A 17,964-nucleotide genomic window follows, 5' to 3' on the forward strand; every position below is an offset into this window, starting at 1 on the left:
GCTGAAATACCTTGCAACCCATTAAAGATGCTTAAATATTTTTAAGGCTCTGATGGACCACATGTCACCACAAGCCACCCAGGACATGGCCACTGAAGTCCAGAGGTGATGTGGTGTAACTATAGGACTTCTGCAACAATCTGAGTAGAGGACATCATTCAGACCATAGGCTATCTACAGGAGGACTTAAGTGCCTGTATCCGTGCTAAGGCAAACATAACACAAACTATTGTTAAATTCATAAAGTAGATTTTTTTTATATATATTTCCATGCCCCTCATAACGCATATGTGGCATATGTGCATCTGGGTGAAATCTCAACTGACGCAACTCTACCAATGGTGCTGCTTCATCACGGGAGCAGTATGTGTCCTTCTCACACAGGCACAGGTCCAGTTGTTACCAATTGCCCCAGTTCTGTTACTGGTAGAGAGCCAAGAAGCTCTAACTGGAAAGACAAGGCGGATGAGTGTGAATTGATTGAATGGCAGCTGGATCCGGTGTCAGACCGGGATGCAGTACGGGGCCAGCCAGCCCCCTGCCCCGGCACAGAGCACGGACCTCGGCTCCTCCGGATCGCTCTGCAAAGGGCAGGATCCCATTGCAGGCCTGAAAAGCAGAGCAGCCCTAAAGGTACATGTGCACCTCATGCTCCAGTGTGCTGGGGACCTGTCAGCCTCACTCATGTCCCCTTGAAGGGCTGGGGACGGTAGTTAGATCAATTCCTGCTGGATTAACACAGAGCTTTGCAGCTCTGCCAGCACCATGCCCGTGCCTGTCAAGATCCATCAGACAGCCAAGCCTTAACAGCTAGTAGAATAATGGAGTGAAAAGAATAAAATTACCTCTTTCTGAAATAGCCAGAAACACTCTTCACTAATGCTGAACACAGCTTATTATCTCACAGAAAGGAGGCTACTCGACTTTTGGGTCCTGAATGCAAGGGGATGCACCCAGGCTGTACTGGATGGTCCACAGCTGAACGGGCAGAGCTGTTCCCAACCTGGCTGCCAAGCATCGAATGGGGTTCAGGGGCACTGAACTGGGACTGGGAGCACCAAAGGGGCAGAAGGATGGGAAGAGCATTGTGCAGAAAGTGACAGTGCTGTGACTGCTTTTCTTTGCTGCTGCCCCCTCAAAATGTCATTGGCAGCTGAAGGACTTACGAATCAGGGAGCATAAGAGAAGATTGCTCAGGTTTTGTGCCTTCAGGGAATTTTTTTCTAATGTATTTTTTTTAATACGTGCTGATCTAAGGTCAAAGTAACTCAAGATGAATGATTTCTACCACATTCGCATCAGGACCACTATGTCATGCTCTGACAGACCCTGCGAGTTGGTCAGATCCTGACATAATTCTCCTGTGTATCCTCACACGGCAGGAGCAGACCCTCCAACAGCTGCGCACCTGGCGCTTACAGTGTACATGGGCAGCAACATGACCCCCTCTGGGCTTCGAGAGTCAGCTGGGCCCATCATGTGGTGGCCCTGGACAGGGAACAGACCACAACTGCACCAGGGAGCACGTTCCTGGATCTGCTTGTCACCACCAGTTCTGGCCCTTTGCCCACGTGTCCTCCTTATAAATCACTGCAGAATAAAAAAGCACATTCATGGCACGTAAATCAAGCTTGGAAAGGCTGTAAGTCCATTCCCTCTTGAAGTCATGCAAGTGATGGAAAAAAAGTACTTAGAGCCAAAAGCTGGTGTTTAATGATTTATTCCATGGTCGGTGAGTGGGAAGGAGGGTGATGCCTGGTCTCATCAGGCCATCGCTGGTAGCATGAAAGCTCAGCTAGAAGTAGTTGACGACTCTTCTGATGGACTGGACACTCGCGTTGCGCGCCTGCCATGCATTGAAGCTGGTGAACTCACCCCGCTCCACCACGTACATACGGCCTCGGTAGTTGGGCTCCTCGTACAGCACCCACCTGAGCAGAAAGGGAGGGTTACTTGGGTCCCAGCAATGTGGTCACACCAGGTGGCCTCGTGCCCACGTTCAGTGGCTGCATTTAGGCACTGCACTACTGCAGACTGTCAGGGTCCAATGGTCCCTCTACAGTCCCGGTCCCATCCTGCACACAGAAATGCCCTGGGTGGAGTTAACTGCTGGTGCTTCTCCCGTTTCCAGCAACTATCCACAGCCAGATTGGACCTTGTGTTTAGAAGTTGTTTTGGGTTACACCAGCGATGAAGCCTGGGACCAGGGGCTCCCTACTTCACATTCCTGTAGGAATGGATCTCTCTGAGCTTCACCATGTGCAAAAGAAATGGTTTTTTAGCACTCAATAGTGCTAAAAAAGGACATGAGTCCCCTTAGCCCCTGGATAAACCCATTTTAGACTGTACGGAGAAACGTGCAACATTTTAAGGATGTTTTACCTCTTTGAACTGACTCATTAGCTATCATGGGAACCATATTTTATCATTTTCCCCTTTACTAGCAATTCTCAATGGCCTCTCTTTGATGTTTTCCAACAGAAAGCAGAAGTTGGCTCGGTTATCTTCACTTCATCTCTACATTCAGAGTTAACAGCAACTTTCCCTTGGAATACAGTCAAACAGATACAACACTCAACTACCTTGGTGACTTTGGTATGCCTGACTTGTTCACCTAGCTCAGCTACGTCTTTCTCCATTCGAAGGTCTTCAGGTCAAGAGCAATTCTGATGGTTGAGGGACAGTTTTTGCTGCTCTTCTCTCCCTTCAACCCTTTAGTGCACACTGTGTCATGATCTTAACGTGGCCACAAGTGTCACCTCTTTCCTCTGTCTCCCATGCTTTTTAACAAAGTTTTGCCATTTCTCTGATCGTTTTACAGTCAAGTTTCCACCCCATCATTGCTGAACTGATTATCTCTGCCTTGTTCTCTTCCCAATATTTTAAAGGATTTTATTAGGATCTCTGCTGCTTGTCCCATCTGTTGGCTCAGCAATGACAGCAAAGCACAAATGCAATCCTCCAAATAATTTGGTTTCTGTGGTCTGTCTCTTGCCAGGAATTCAGCTGTGACATCGGGGTTGGGACCTACTGTATGTGGGATTTCCAGGAAGAAAGTCCTTTAAGTACTGGTTGGGTCAAAGACTGCTGGGCCTCCAGGGTCAGATAATGGCTGGTGAATTCAGATCAGTTTGACCCAGACCAAAAAGCTGGAGGTCTAGGAAAAAAAGTTGTTTATAAAACCAGCCACCCATGGGCATTATTTAAAAAAAAAAAAAAAAAAAAAAAAAAAAAAAAAAGCAGCCAAAGCTTAGGGTATTTAGTTGAGCCACCTTACAGACTCCTTGACATATTTGGATTTATTTTGTGGTTCTGAGAGGACACGAGCTGGGACTGCTGTGGGTCCCTTCTACGTGTGCACTGATACAACCAGCATGTTGAGCACATGCCTGCCTGGTGCCCCTCTCTACCCTGTTGTCTGTGCTTGCACAACCCTCTTCTGCAGAATTGTTGCAATGTGCTCAGCCAAGACATTTGGATTCCAAGCATTTCCTGCAAACAAACAAGTTCATTCTTTAGCACTTTTTGCAGCCAGTTTATATCCAAACTGGAATTACAAAGCCATCCTAAGACTTTTCCTTTGAAGCTCGCTTCGCAGCTCATGGGGAAGGTTGCCCGCAGCTCACGTGAGTATAACGGCAGGTTGCCCTGAAGCCATGTGTTCCCCCCATCACACCCTGATGTGCACTGTCAGAGAGCACACTCAGTTCTTCAGCTTAATTAAGAACCTCCTCTAGATTGACCCCAGCCTTGCTCACAAGACATGCATGGTTTGCTTCCTTTTCTACCCCATCCCTTCATTTTATATGCACCTCTCCGTATTTTTGGACGATCATGGGCCTCTTTCTCCATCAGCTCACCACCCTTCCCTCAAGGACTCCCAAAAAGAGCTCCAAATCCTATTTTCTGCACCTTCCAATCACTCCCGCCTGCTGGGAATACCTGATGCCATTGAAAATACTGCATGGTGGTAGGACAGGGATGTTCACCGGCTGTTGCTGGCCCACCAGGACATGGTGGTTCTTCCTGCTCTGCTCTGCGGCATCTTGCAACAACTGGTGGACCCTGGGAAATAGTGCAGGGGTAGAGCAGCCCCTCACAGTGAATGCCTTTCCCAAGACCTCTGCATTTCTCGTCAGACACTTGGTTGATGTGTCTGCAGAGTTGCATGGAGGGAATGGGACAGACCTTGGGGTAGATGGGAGCAGACTGCATGACCTGGTGTGGTGATAAGAACCCACCAGCTCGTCCCCTTGTTTAGGGGAAGGCCGCAGAAAAGAGAAAAAATGAATAGCAGAAAGATGGGAGTGAAGCCTATTGGCAGTGCAAGGTGATGAGTGAAGGCTTGTATGGCTTACTTAGCCGTTCCTTTATTGCCTAAAATTTACGTTCTCTGAGACTATCAGCAACAGAGGAAATCAAGTCAGTCAGGAGCCCAGAAAACAAACACAAAAAAAAGATGATCCTGTCCTCAAGCCCAGCATGGGAGAGCTGATCCAGGCACATAGCACACAGCCCTCAAACATCTCGGTGCTGTGTTTCATTAGCACTTAAACCCAGAGGACACGGGAATAAAACTCACATGGAACCAGCTCAAGCCCTATACGCCAACATTGGCTGCTCACACTGAAAAACTAGCAGGGGAGCGCTGCAGCTTCAGCCTGAACCGAGCAAGATGCTTTCAGCAGAGCTCGAGGTCACTCGTTCTCCATGTAGGACTCGAGCAGTGCCACGACCAGCTGTCGCCTCTGCCAAGAAATATGTAACATTTATTGAGCAGCAATGTTTAGGTACCTGTTCTGGTTGATATTTCACAGCCTGACTGCAGAACATCTACCAAATGCTCATAAATGCTTCAGCAGAATAAATGGTTGGTCTAGTTCCTTCAAATTATGTCACTGTAATGTAGAAAAGCCCTTTTTGGAGTGTTCTCTCCCGGACTGTAAAACAAATTCAGCTTTTTAAATGTTGTTATTCCTAAGCACTCCTCTGCGGAGCAGCTGAGGCACAAAGCAGGACAAGAAGCACATGTCTTCGTCTAAAACTAGATGATACCATATGTGATACTGGAGCTGGCTCTGCCCGTGGGATGGGCAAAGCCACTCACCACGCAAACCACAACAGCTTCCGAGGAGGTGGTAACATCTCGAAACTGCTTTGAAATAGCAATCTCATTTCCAGCACGGTTTTAACAGCTTTATCATCACCCTTTCTAACTGTGTGGGGTAGCAGTTGCCAGCCCCAAAAGGGCAGTGGGGAAGGTGACGGACACCCTCAGCCCCACCAAGCACCGTGCCAAAGGCAGACATTTCTCTCCATTCCCATATTTCCAGCTGGTCCATCATTACCTCCCGCAGGCACGGCCACCACTGCAAGTGCAGGCAGCAGCTTCTTAAACAGCACGTGACGTGACACCATCTGCAGATTTTGAAGGGGAAGCAAACGTTTCTGTATCCAATGGTTGTCTCGTTGCGGGAATTAAGGGGGAAAAAATCATACAGTGAGACTGTGGCGGGCAGGGAGCTCAGGAGGACCCTACTTTACACCTGCTTTCTGCATACACAGAGTAAACAGACCTGCTTTCAGGCTGGTGATGGGCTGGAGGCAGCCTGTGGTTGAAAATCCCTTCGTCTCCAGTGACCCCATCTCCTCCAATTCCCAAATGGTCAAGGACGGGTCCTGGGAGGGCTTTGCCAGGCTGAGCCCAGCACCAGCTACACCTGCAGCACCTCTGGGGTCAACTGGGCTTATATGGTCCATCCAGAGGAGAAGAGCAGTGCCATAGTGTCCCTTTCTTCTCCCTGGTCTCACGTCTCTGCTGCAATATCTCCTCCTGCCCTCCCTCCTCCGGCAGCCTGGGGCCAGCAGGTCCCTCTGCACCGTCCTGTCTTTTAATGGCCTTTACAGACCCTTCCATGCACTTGCAACGACTGTCTTCCCAGGGTCTCAATGTCATGCTACAAAACACGGCGAGTTCCCTCGTTACGCTCCTTTCAGTATTTTTTTCTTTTTTCTATTCTTTTGTCACTACTCGAAACTTTTGAGAAGTCTTGTAATGTTAACATAAACAGTCTAGGCTTCCATGCAAGGGAAAGCAAGCTTTGTGCCCCTTATATACTTTGCTGGGGAGGGGGGAAAATCAATCTGAAAAATTTAAATGCTTGAAGGTTTCTGGGCAGCTTCCCAATTTCTCAAGCTCCAGGCTCTGCTACAGGAACACGTGTGGTAAATAATTGGCCGTAAAGCCCTTGCCAGAGCACTCGCAGGCTCTCTTTTGGCTTTATAGTGTTGTACTCAAATGCCTTTTGCTTCATACGCTCAGCACTAACGGTGTCCCCACTGGGCTCCAGCCGTTTCATCCCACCAGGAGCTGGTAGCTCTGCTCCTTGGTTTTAACGAACCGCCACTACCTGATCATAAGGCTGCTTTTTTGGAAGAGGAGAGGTCTCAGCTGAGTCAGAAAGGGTCCTGCAGCACCCTCGCTGTCAGGATGTCACCGGCTTGGATGGCAACAACCTTTTTCCTACTCTGGGAAAAAACAGCTGTTGGACAGAAAGGGTCCAACAACCTACGCTGGGTGCAGGTGAGATGTGCAGCATCCAGTCCAGGACAGGTAGAAAAGAGTATTTCTGCACCCCCTCCTCTGCGGGGGCTCCCCTCTGCCTCATGCTTTGCTCCAGCCACCCTCTGCCTGGCTCTGGGAGGATTTTATAGCACTCCCCTGCTCCCAGCACGCTTAAGTGAAAACGCAATTGTCAGACAAAGGAAAGGGGAGATGACTTGCTAGGACTGACACTGTTGAGAAAACACAAATGCAAATTGCCACCCAACAGCAAGAAAAAGGCAAAGCTGCTGTCATGCAGAGGCTTTTAGGAGCATCCACAGGGGCAGGAGGATGGGGCTGGGCATCAGTAACACATCTGCAAAGCAGGTTCACGAGGCACCAAAGGTGACCAAAACCCCCCATTGGGGTGGCTGTGCATCACCGCTGCAGTTGCCCCAGCCTTTCAGAGGCAGGAATTAATTTTAAGGTAAGGTGCCACTGCCTCATTTTTGCTGTCCAAGGAGGAGGTTTCTGGAGTTGCAGCAAGCCTTGGCAAAGCCACTTGCAAAGCAAAAGCCCTGACCTGCATCACCTGGAGCCATCCATCCACCCTACCTGAAAGCCTCTGTGTGGATTTTGAAGAGGTGTATAGAAACATGCACAGAAATGTTCAAAAGAAAGAAAGAAAAAAATAAGAAAGCTGGGTTTAGGCTTCTTGTTTCAGACACCTTAAAAAGGTGTCTCAGAGCTCTTGTAGCTTGTGCCTAGCTGCCACCCTCAAAAAATTCATACCCCTCTGAAGCAGCTCTCAATGGGCAAAATTCACTTTTAAACCATAGGCTTAATTCACATTTTTAGGCTTTCTCCAAGTCGCCCCAGCATCAACAGGCTTTTCCACGATGGGGGAGCCTCTGCAGCCACCTCGCTCCCCCGCAGTACCGGGTACAAAGGGTGCAGGGCAGGGAGAACTGCAGCGGCTGCATGCCGGGACTCGTGCCGTACTTACGCGCCATCGCCGTACACTTTGAGGGCATTGATGCAGGTCTTGTCCCAGCCTTGCCCTTGCAGGAAGGAGCAATCTTCTGTCAGCTCCAGGCTGGGACCGCTAAAATGGCTCCCCTCAAATATTTCGATCCTGTAATGCTCGCCATGCTGGGGACAAAGGGATTCAAGTCAACCGAAAAAAAAAAAAAAAAGAAAGAAAAACAACAAATTATTTCCCCAGCTTTTATAAGATGAAGGGGAAAATGGAAGGGTCCTTTGGAAGGGGAATGTGAAAAGCAGTCCAACACCACCAGTGCCAGCATGCACAGAGCACGCACAAACTCATGCCACCTCCCAGCACACCATGCCAGCCAGAAAAGCAGCCAGAAACCCCTTGCCTCTGCACCCAGCTCCACCTTCCTACAGCTGCTGTCCACATGCAGTCACATCGCTTGGGGGCTGCATTGTGCTCACGCACACGTAGCCCCTTGCCCATCTGCAGATCCCCCCCACTGGCCCACAAACCCTCCATCCCAAACAGCATCAGCTACAGCCCCAACTCTCCATGCGCTCACACTGCAAAAAAAGATACAAACCTTTTAGTGTACTAGTATCTAAAGCATACAAAGATGTCAAACTGTTCCCCTAAACTAATTTATATTGCCTCCAGTTCCACATGTAGCTGCTGTTCCTGATGGGAGATGCTGTGCTTTCCTTTAAGGAAAATAAAAAAAGGGAAAAGAAAAGGAAGCTTTCCCAGCATCATTGGTGCTGCATGTGCCCTTGAGGGTGACATGACATAAATTACTCCAGGAGATTTCTGCAGCCTGCGGCATAGGTATGTGGGACAGAGCAAGCTGAAAGGATATTTTGAAGCCAAATTCAAAGAATACCTAAATGCATTTTTCAAATAAACAATGTCAACGCACAAGAAGGCTGGGCTGCAATGCCAAACCCCACAGCAGGCAGCCGTCAGCAGCAGCCAAGCGGATACCGTGCCTGAGCAAACATTCCTCCGGGAATCTGCGCTGCAGAAATGCCTCGAAGCACTCACTGGCATCGCACGGGGAAAATCATGGGCTGGGGAAGGAGGAGCACATCCTCATGCTGGCCAGGCTCCAGGGCCTGGGGCAGAGCATCCCTCCATGTACAGACCACAGATGTGCTTTGGCAAGGACATTACAGACCTGAAACAAACCCATCACCACGCCAGAAAGCAGCTCTGGGGCCAGCAAAATACCCCAGCAGCTCCAAGTGGGTTCATCATTGCCCCGGGGGGTCACGAGTGACAGGAGTCTCAAATGGAAAGGTGTAACCCACATTCATTTTTCTTTGCTACCTTTAAATCTTCCCAATTAAACCTTCCTCTGGGTGGTGCTTCTCAAAGCTTCCTAAGGGGAAGGCTCACTAGTATGGGGGGGTGGGGGGGGGGGAGGGGGGAAGGTTTTAGTTTAGGATTACTGAGTGTTTTTTGCAACAGCAGTGAATCCAGATCAGGTTTGCTAGGAGCAGCCCAGCTGCCCCGTAGGTCTGATCTGGAGACCCTCAGGCTGCCTGCTCTCTGCCAGCGTGCGTGGGGGCCAGGCTGCCGCGGCTCGCGGCTCAACTCGCCTTGGGGTACGAACCTCCTGAACTCCCCCGTGACCATTTCATAGCGACTCACGTTAAAGAGGAAAAGCACGTGATGCTGGCAGGACCTTGCCACCTCATCTGCAAAACCACGGGAAGATCTCATCCCATCAAAGACACCGTGTTTGGTGCTGTGGGAGGAAGGCGATGAGCCTTCCTCCGGGCTGCGAGACGTGGGAAACCGCGACTCAGCTTTGTGGCCTGTGCAGACTACTCCAAGGGGGGAGAAACCTTCCCCAGGAAACTGTTTCCTTCTCAATGGGATGTGTTATTTCTAAAAAGCATAGATTTCTACTACCCTTATTCATGGGGCTCCTAGGACCAGGAGAAATAAAGCCCAATGGCAGCTCTATCCCACCGATGCTCCGGCCGGGAGAGCAAAATGCCAACAGCATCCACTCACCATCCCGACGGGCCGGCAGGAGCCCAGGTGGTCGCTGCGGCCGTTCCAGCGATAGAAGTCGGGGTACTCGCCATGCTCCAGGATGTACTGCTGCCCTCGGAAGTCAGGGTGGTCGAAGCAGACCCAAGCTCCGCTCTGGACGCAGATGGAATTGACTCGGTTGAGGAAACCTTGGTCCTGGAAGCTGCCACAGCTGCCGCAGACCTCCAGCTTTCTGCCCGTGAAGCATTTGCCTTCGTAGAAAGTGATCTGGTGGGGGGAGAACGGGCCGGCGGTGAGGAGCTGGGGCACAGCTGGACCCCCATTTTGAGCAGATGGGACTCTCTTGCAGATGCATCATTTCAGGGTGGTTTGGGGGTTTTTTTTGCTGCTTTCCAGCAAAAGGAGCACGGCATCGCTGGCATTTTTTCCTAAGGACTGTATTTGTTTTTCTGGGAACACGGCGCATCCCACATTTACGACACTTCTTGCCGCCTCGTGCTCGCTCACACATATTTCCACCAGGAATGTTTAAACAGGAAACTCAGCTCCTGAAACGCAGCTCCTTCTGCTGCACCCTCCCCGTCCCTGCTACCAAATTTGCTCCCGGTATTGTCACTCACATTGCATCCTCTGGGATATTTTCCTAACCTACTCCTTCAACCGGGAGGATGCTTGGGCTTTCTGGCCCCAGGCTGAAAGGGAAGCGGTTGGGTCATTACTTACTTTTCCCGAGTATTGAGACATTTTCTGCTGGCTACTATCCAAGACTGAAAGCAGGAGCCAAACCAAAACCACGATGGACAGGAACTTTGGACACCCCACTATATAGCAGCTGGTGGGAGGGGGGCGGAGATGGGGCTGGTGCTGCGAGGGCTTTTTAACAAAGCAGCGGGAACCGGGGGCTTTACACTTTCCTGCTTGGTAGGCAGAACCGCCGGTAACGGGCCTGCTGAGTCCGGGGTTTTGATTTTGGGCAGACGATCTGACAAAAGATTTGCTTGGCAGGGCTTTGGTCGATTAGCAGTGCGCATTTACTGCTCCTTTTTGGAGATTTTTTTTTCTTTTTTTCCTTCTGTTTTCTCCCCTTTCCCCTTTTATTTTTCCTTTTTTTCCCCCCCCTGTTTTCTCCTTTTTTTTTTTCCTTAGATCCGCTAACAAGTCAATAAGGGAACAGCAGCATCTCTAAGCATGGCACATAGTTTCTCCATGCTGTGTTTCCTTCCTTTTACTATCAGGCTGCTGCTTTTTCCCAGCTTCTTCTCTCCTATTGCAGCGTGGCAGCCAAAAGTGAGCGTCCTTGGGAGACTCCTGACCAACAATACATTGCACTCCATCCATCAAAAAAACGGTTCCTCATTTAACCTGTGAACCTCTCGAAGACATCTCTGAAAGCCAAACCAAACCCCCTCCAAAGCACAAAGGCTGGGCTCGCGAACCCACTGATGTTATTTGCAAGTGTTGTTTTTATGAATGTTTTGATCTTTCAGCACTGAAGCACCAAGACAGACATGTAAGTCAGGATTAGAGAGGTTTTTAGGCCATACTGTTGGCCATAAAGTAACATTTCCCTATCGCTGCAGTTACGACTTCGGAGCCTGGCATCTGAAATGTCAGTGCAAGGAAAAGCTGCTTCATAGTCCCCTTCTTTTGTGCTAGAAGAGCATCCAGAGACCATAACTGTCTTATTCTCAGACCAACAGCAAGGGAAAGCCCCAGCCCACAAACCCCATCCGTTCATACTAACAAGCCAGGCTAGGAAGAGGGAAAGGCAAATGCATGGGGGCAGCCCATGGGCCAGCACAGAGACATAAACAGGGCACCACGTTACAAGGGGATTTGTTGTTGATGCTATTTAATAGCCTTGGAAGAGGCTTCACACCCAGCTCCTACTCATCAAATCCTCCTCTTCATCACCCACGAGGCCGCCATCACCTCCTTCTTGCCACCAGCACTCCGCTCCCTGAACTGTCAGGCACACGCTTTGAATCCGAACCCTAAAACCTCATTTCTCGGCAGGTCCCTCCCATCCATATGCATGCCAGCAGCCTGGCTTGGCAACCCGGCTCTGCCACCTCGGCTCGCTGATTTGTTTCAAGATTAAAGACCATTTGGGAAGAGAAAGGTGGCATTATTAAGGCTTAAACAGGTGCCACCCTTTCAATTAAGATGTAAAAATTAGCAAGTGCATGTGCACACACACGTAGGCTGAACTGGAAGACGTCGCGTTGACTGGGATACGCCGGAGGAGGAAGGAGGGAGGCACATTGTGTGCAGAAGAAACGCATCCTTCAGCTGACACAGGCAGACCTGCCCTGGCATCGCAGAAATGCTGTCGACATTTACATGTTCTGATGGGAGGCAAGAAATAATGAAGAAAAGCCTCACTTAATTAAACAAAAAACACCCTACCTCACTGAAATGCTGGTGTTATTTCTAGGTGCTAAATTAGTCACCACATAATGTAACAGCACATGGAAAATCCCACTTGGATGAGCAGCAGCCAGGGCAGGGGGCATTAGCGATGTCCCCCAAACCAGCCCTTCCCCGTGGCCTTGCACTTAGTGCCCTGGGAAGGAAGGAGAAGACGTGTCCCACTCCTGAATCACGGTGGGGAGCACCAGGGTGACAAGGTGGCACTGTTGCTGGCGTTGGGACCCAGTTCTCCCATCCACTGGGGCTGTAACAGCTCATGTGCTCTCTGCGTTGGCCATGAGCTGTTTGGTGCCTGCAGAGGAAGACCCACAGCATCCACGACAAACTGGCCCTGAAGTACCCAGTAAAAGAACTGTTACCGCAGGAGGAGGTTTTTATGGAACCGCAAAAGCCTCATTCCCTCTGGCTGTCTCATGATGGGATTTTCCTGTGTCTCCTAAGGTGCAAGCTTTAATTAAAATGCGCAGGAACTTGATGTATCTGAGACTTGTGCCCAGCTGTTAGAACTGTTAGAAGCTGTCCAACAGGTTCAAATGCTGTTCCAGCAGAGATGGGAAGAGGGCGTGACAACTTTGTTCTCATTTCTTTGAGAAACCACGTTAAAGATAGGAAACAACAAAAGACCTAGCTCTAGAAAAAAGGAAAATGATGGGGGGAAAAAAAGAATACTGAAGAATGGGAAAATAATTCCTGGACAAACCTCCTTAATTCCTCGCAAAGGATAAAAGGCTGCCAATGGAAAAGAGAGAAGAGCAGCCTGGGGCCACCAAGAGCCTTTCAGGCACACGAAGCTGGGGCAGAGCTCACCTCCTGCTCCTGCCCAGGTGCAGGACCACATCCGACCACGGTGCCCCACATCGACAGACTTACAGGCAGCCTTCCTCCGCTGTGGCTGTTCAAAGGAGGAAGCACTGGAAACACCAACTTCCCAAGTCTGAAGTGATTGGCTTTAACAGACAAAACCCCAAAGCCTGAGATTTTTTTGGCGCGCCTTGGTTTAGAGGGAGTGAGAAACGAGGCTTGACATCTGCAGTGGCGCCCCGGGGCTGTGCTCTCCCTGCCTGCCTTTGCTGCCACGAGGCCGAGGAACAAGGCAGGCAGAGACAATTTGCTCCAAATCCAGGCCAGAACCAGGGGGTGAGAGAACCAAATACCTCCACCACACAAGGTGACCAAGGTTGATTTCAAGTCCATTATAACCCTGCACTGACATCCCCAACAAAACCGGGATGGGAAGGACCTGATGTTGGGACACCACTGGTGTCAACAACGGTCACAGAGACAGACCCCAGCCACGCTAGGAACCAGAACTCAACCATCCAGGACAAAACCACCCTGCTTGGATAAGCGATGTGGCTCCTGATACTACCTCAGTCTCCTCCTCACCTCCCACCTACACGCAGGATCTGAGCACAGCTCCGGTCCTCTTACAAAGTCATTTCCGTTACATGCAAAGGGGTTGCAAGCAAGGTGATGCTGGCCTAAAGAAGCCCAGGCTGGGTGGTCTTCAACATGCAGCTGTGAGATGCCACCACCTCTTTCCATGGCATTTACGGGGGTGATTTTTCCCCGCAGCTCAGCAGACGTGGCCACGGCACGTGGGCAGCCCAGCAATCCCCCTCACCGTAATCCGCGGTGTTAGGTGGTGCTGGCAGCAGGGTGCTGCTGAATGACCCGAGTTACAGTAGCAAGATGCCAAATTCAACCCTTCTCCGACAGATTTCAAGAGAGCAGGGTGTAACTCCTGAAGGTCAATCTTCGGCAGTGACCTTGCTAATGTCAACAGGAATATTTCTTGGCAGAGGCTGAGCAGGACTAGCATTCTGCCCAGAGGTACCTACTACAGCCAGTACAAGCCCACATAAACGATAATTAAGTGAACAACCACCACGGAGTTCCACCGCATCCTCTGAAAGAGCCACGCTCCGGCTTCTGGAGGAGCTTTTAGTACCTGCAAAGCAGCGTTAAGACCCAGCACAGGAGACATCTGTATCTCAGGGCTTTCAAAATGCTATCTCGCTTTAGAAAGCTCACAGGTTTCTTCACATAACTCACTAAGAGATACTTCTAGCTCATTAGGTATGGAACAACCATGGGTCTAGCTCCTTCCCATGGAAAAGTTTTTGGCTCGCTGCTGAAATGGATGAGTACATCTCGTGGGCCGCTTCAGCGCGGCAACAGACCTGAGTGAGAAACCATCCTTATGACTCAAGGGAGTTTCTATATTAAATTCACATTGCTGGATTAAGACCTAGCCCACCTTACACCAGTTGTCAAAGCACTGATTTCTGCTGGTGATTAACCCATTCCCAGTGCCTGGGTACACCGCGTGCCGCCTCCCAGAGCTGCTGGAGGGGGGGGTGGTTACGCGAACCGCAGAACACCTCTGCAAACCACACAGAGACAGGATCTTCCAACTCATACCCTCACGGGCAAAAATACATCACCTCTTGCTGGAAATGGGAATCAGCTGCCCAGCAAGAGTTTTGGGTTCAACCCATCCTTCTTCATCATGGATGCAGCAAGACATAGAGTGCTCGCAATCTCTCTACCAATGGTGGCCATCCCACATCCTCACGTTTCCACCGTGCCCGTAACGAGTTGAAGGGATCCGTGCACAGGTTCTCACCACACACCCCCCACACCCCCCCCAGCTATCAGAGGGGAGTAAATTTTGACCTTATTACGTGAGGTTGTGAAGATCAGTCAGCATTAATGAAATGCTCTGAAGATGGCCAGCACCGATTACATAAGAGCTAATTAGTACCTGTTGATTTCTCCTTCCCGAGAGACTCCAGCCCAGCGGTGCTAATTAGCAGGGTAAGCCCAGCAAGCCGGGCGCACTGGCACCACTCGCACTGTGCTCACACCGCGCTGCACAGCACCCTCTGGTACCGGCACAGAGCAGCAGCGCAAATTTTGTAGCAACAGAGGTGTAAGACTGCACTTTTCTTTTAAAGGTGGTGAAAACATCAAAATACCCACCATGATGCAGGCGACCCTTCTCATTTCAGGCTGCTGCCCACCTTGCACTTCAAAGGGAACTGCTGCAAACTGGGGTACGCCCAGCTTGGGTGTTTATGCTCATCCACGCCAGAAACAAAGGGTGACTGCAAGAGCTGTCCTTGATCACGTCCAGGGTGCAAGTTGGGACATAGAAACTTCTCTGTTCAAAGGAACCAGAAGATGGAAAGCCTGAAGTCTTCACTGCTGCAAAACCTCCTCAGCAAAGCCCCATTCCAGCCACGCTCCTCTGCCCTCAGTTGTGAAATGACATAAGGCTGCCTGGTCGGACACAGTACAGCTACCGCCGGCACAAGGGAGCAGTAAAAACACTTTGCCGGCTTTTTTCTTCTCCAGCGTACGCTCACTCACCAGGCCGTTACCGAAGCTGGGAAAATGCATTAGGCAGAAGACTCCAGAGATCCAAAGCAGACTGCCTCCAAGCCTTTCCCATTGTGGAGGAGTTCATCAGGCAGGGATAAACTTTGCTATGCATAGAAACAAGAACAACAGGAAAAAGGATCACGCACCCCCCTTCTGCCTGCAGACCATCCTCCGCTTGCCGAGCTGCACCTGCCCCGCCGCTTTCCCTGTCCTCAGCATTTCCATGCATGCCAGGACGGGAGATGGGCCACGTGGTCTCTGGGGCTCGGGATACAGACAGATTTCCCAGTATCCATGCAGCAAAGCAAGGAGGAGTTGGACAGGAGCACAAGCAAGGCAGGAGGCATTTCCAGACCGGCACATTTTCAATCCACACGTCAATGGGAATTTAACTTGGTTTACGGTAGTTACATTTTCACAGCATCGCAGAATGGTTGAGGTTGGCAAGGACCTCTGGAGGCATCTGGTCCAGCCCCCCTGCTCGAGCAGGTGGCTCAGGACCACGTCCAGGCAGTTTCTGAGTATCTCTAAGGTAGGGGACTGGTAGGCAGTGCTCAGTCACCCTCACGGTGAAAAAATTTTGCTCATTTCCTCAACAGGAAAAAGAGTAAGGCTGGGCCCTATTAAGACTATCAATTTTTTTCTAGCCTGGCAGGGACAGAGAACTTTTTTCTTTTGCAGTGTACCTTTTATTCCATGCACCATTTACCACAATCCTCCAGAAGCCTCCAAAGGATCAGGGCAGCTGCCAGACAAGGCTGTACAAATCCACCCATTCCAGGCAAGTAAGCAGCAATTTTCTAGACACTGGTTTCTTGCTTCTGTACGTAAGGCTTCCAAGATCACCTGCCACCCCGCTTTGGGCTCCCACGGTGAAGAACCTAACCCGTGCCAGCTCTTAAGGCAGTACAGGGAAGCACAAGGCTGCCCCAGCCTCCGTGGGACTCCAGCTGCTGGAAGGTGCCATCCCGAGCAGCCAACTGACATCTCTGTATAACAAAACGCAAGTAGTTCACTGATCACGCTTGGCTACACATTGCATTAAAACTGCAAGACTATTGTACATGGCTGGTCTTCAGACCTTATTAGCACAGAAAAGTTTGGACAAGTGGAATAATTTACATTTCTTACTGGATGAGCCAGCAACAGGAGAAAGGAAACAAGGCCAGTCGATGAATTCAATTCTTCAGCTGTTACGGAAAATGCAAGAGCAGTACATGCTTCTCAGGGCTGAGCACATGAAGTCCTGGAAGTTCCCATTGCAAAACATCCAGAAAACCTGCACTTGCCTTTAAGCGCCCTCCTGAAAAGCCTCAGCTCCGGCAGGCAGGGCCTTGGTTCTCCCAGGACTATCAAGTTGCACATTTCCTCATCCATCCTCTTTAAAAGCCTTAGCAGCTGGCACACCTCAGACACCAATGCAGCAGCTATTTCAGGCTTTAGATTGATCAGCAGGACACACACGGCCACTATTTTACCAAAAAAAAAAAAAAAGAAAAAAAGTAAACAGCCTAAACAGTCAAGGTTTTGGGTATTCCAGAACTTCTGCCATGTGATGCAGACCACATGATATTGTATCTGTGACGCAATGCCACAGACATCTATCACCTCATGATCAGGCAATGAAGAAGGGTACTACCAACCAGATGCACAGCGTTCCTGTGTTCCACAGATCATGTTCTGAATCCTCAGTAACTTCATTATCAGCCACATTACTCTCATTCCAGCACTGCAGGTTCTTGCGAAGGAAACCTATCTGAAATCAAAGCACGTACAGGTTTCCCTGATCGAGCACTCGACTCTGCTGAAGTTCAGCAACCTGTCATGTATGACGATCGTCCACCTACAGAACCTGTATTCGGCACAGAGTATAAAAATTCAGGTAACAGAAATGAGTTTCCAGAAACTTTGGGAAGCATCTTAAATGGAGGGTAAAAAAAAAACCCAAACAAAAACCCCCAAAAAACCAAAACAGCTTTTTTTTTTTGCCAGGAAGCCAGTTAATTTCGTGGTGACAAAGAAAATAGTTAAGTTTTTCTACATACACTGTTAAATGAGAGGTTTAGACCATTTTCTATCTAACATGAGGGAACTACCATACAAGGAATGAAGAGAGGAGACATGCTGAATTTCTACCTTAGCATACACGAAAATGCAAAAGCTAATTCTTGTTGCAAAAACATTCCAAGTTTCCCCTCCATTTTACTCCTGCCAGAAACTAAGTTTTCCAATCGTTATAAAAATGCATCAGAAAGTTCATTTAACTAACTGTTCCCCAAATCATCCATGTTTTTGCTGTTGTTTTGGGTTTTGTTTTTAAATATGAAGTAGGTCAACTGCACACTTTTTTAAATATGCAGCTGAAATAGTTTGTTATCAGACTTAAAGACATCAAGGCTTGTTAAGTCTCTAGCCCCAAAGCCAAAAAAAAAAAACTTGCAGCTGGTTAGAGGAGGCTGCCCAGTGCCGTGCTGTGGGCCCTGACATTGTGAAGAGCCAGATGCCAGGAGACTTCTCACCTCTTAACAGTGCTCTCCCAATGCAAAAGTACAGACATGCATGATAAACAACTCACATCAATTTGTTCAGGACGTGCAATTTA

General features: G+C 49.5%; 1 protein-coding gene across 3 annotated transcripts; it reads right to left on the minus strand.

Moving 5' to 3' along the window:
* Nucleotides 1-1,704: 1,704 nt before the first annotated feature.
* On the minus strand, nt 1,705-17,111 carry CRYGN (crystallin gamma N). Of its 3 annotated transcripts, XM_055707422.1 has the most exons (6): nt 17,006-17,111; nt 15,351-16,831; nt 14,961-15,233; nt 9,561-9,809; nt 7,551-7,696; nt 1,705-4,065 (listed from the first exon to the last, which is right to left on the minus strand). In XM_055707422.1, the coding sequence occupies exons 3-6, from the start codon at nt 14,982-14,984 to the stop codon at nt 3,900-3,902; spliced, it is 585 nt and encodes a 194-aa protein (XP_055563397.1). In that variant the 5' UTR covers nt 14,985-15,233; nt 15,351-16,831; nt 17,006-17,111; the 3' UTR covers nt 1,705-3,899. The 3 variants fall into 3 exon arrangements, with proteins under 3 accessions (XP_055563397.1, XP_055563398.1, XP_055563399.1); XM_055707423.1 differs by lacking the exons at nt 14,961-15,233; nt 15,351-16,831; nt 17,006-17,111 and adding an exon at nt 10,266-10,544; XM_055707424.1 differs by lacking the exons at nt 14,961-15,233; nt 15,351-16,831; nt 17,006-17,111 and adding an exon at nt 10,266-10,537 and having other exon boundaries at nt 1,705-1,931.
* Between the last annotated feature and the right edge of the window lie 853 nt (nt 17,112-17,964).

Source organism: Falco cherrug, chromosome 4 (assembly GCF_023634085.1).
Source record: "Falco cherrug isolate bFalChe1 chromosome 4, bFalChe1.pri, whole genome shotgun sequence".
Lineage (NCBI taxonomy): Eukaryota > Metazoa > Chordata > Aves > Falconiformes > Falconidae > Falco > Falco cherrug.

Coding starts and splice junctions, on each gene's coding strand:
- CRYGN (XM_055707422.1), bottom strand. CDS start 14,984: ATGAGAAGGGTCGCCTGCATCATG. Junction 7,697..9,560: donor CCTGCCGGCCCGTCGGGATG/GTGAGTGGATGC, acceptor CTTTGTCCCCAG/CATGGCGAGCATTACAGGAT. Junction 4,066..7,550: donor AAAGTGTACGGCGATGGCGC/GTAAGTACGGCA, acceptor ACTATTTCCCAG/GGTCCACCAGTTGTTGCAAG.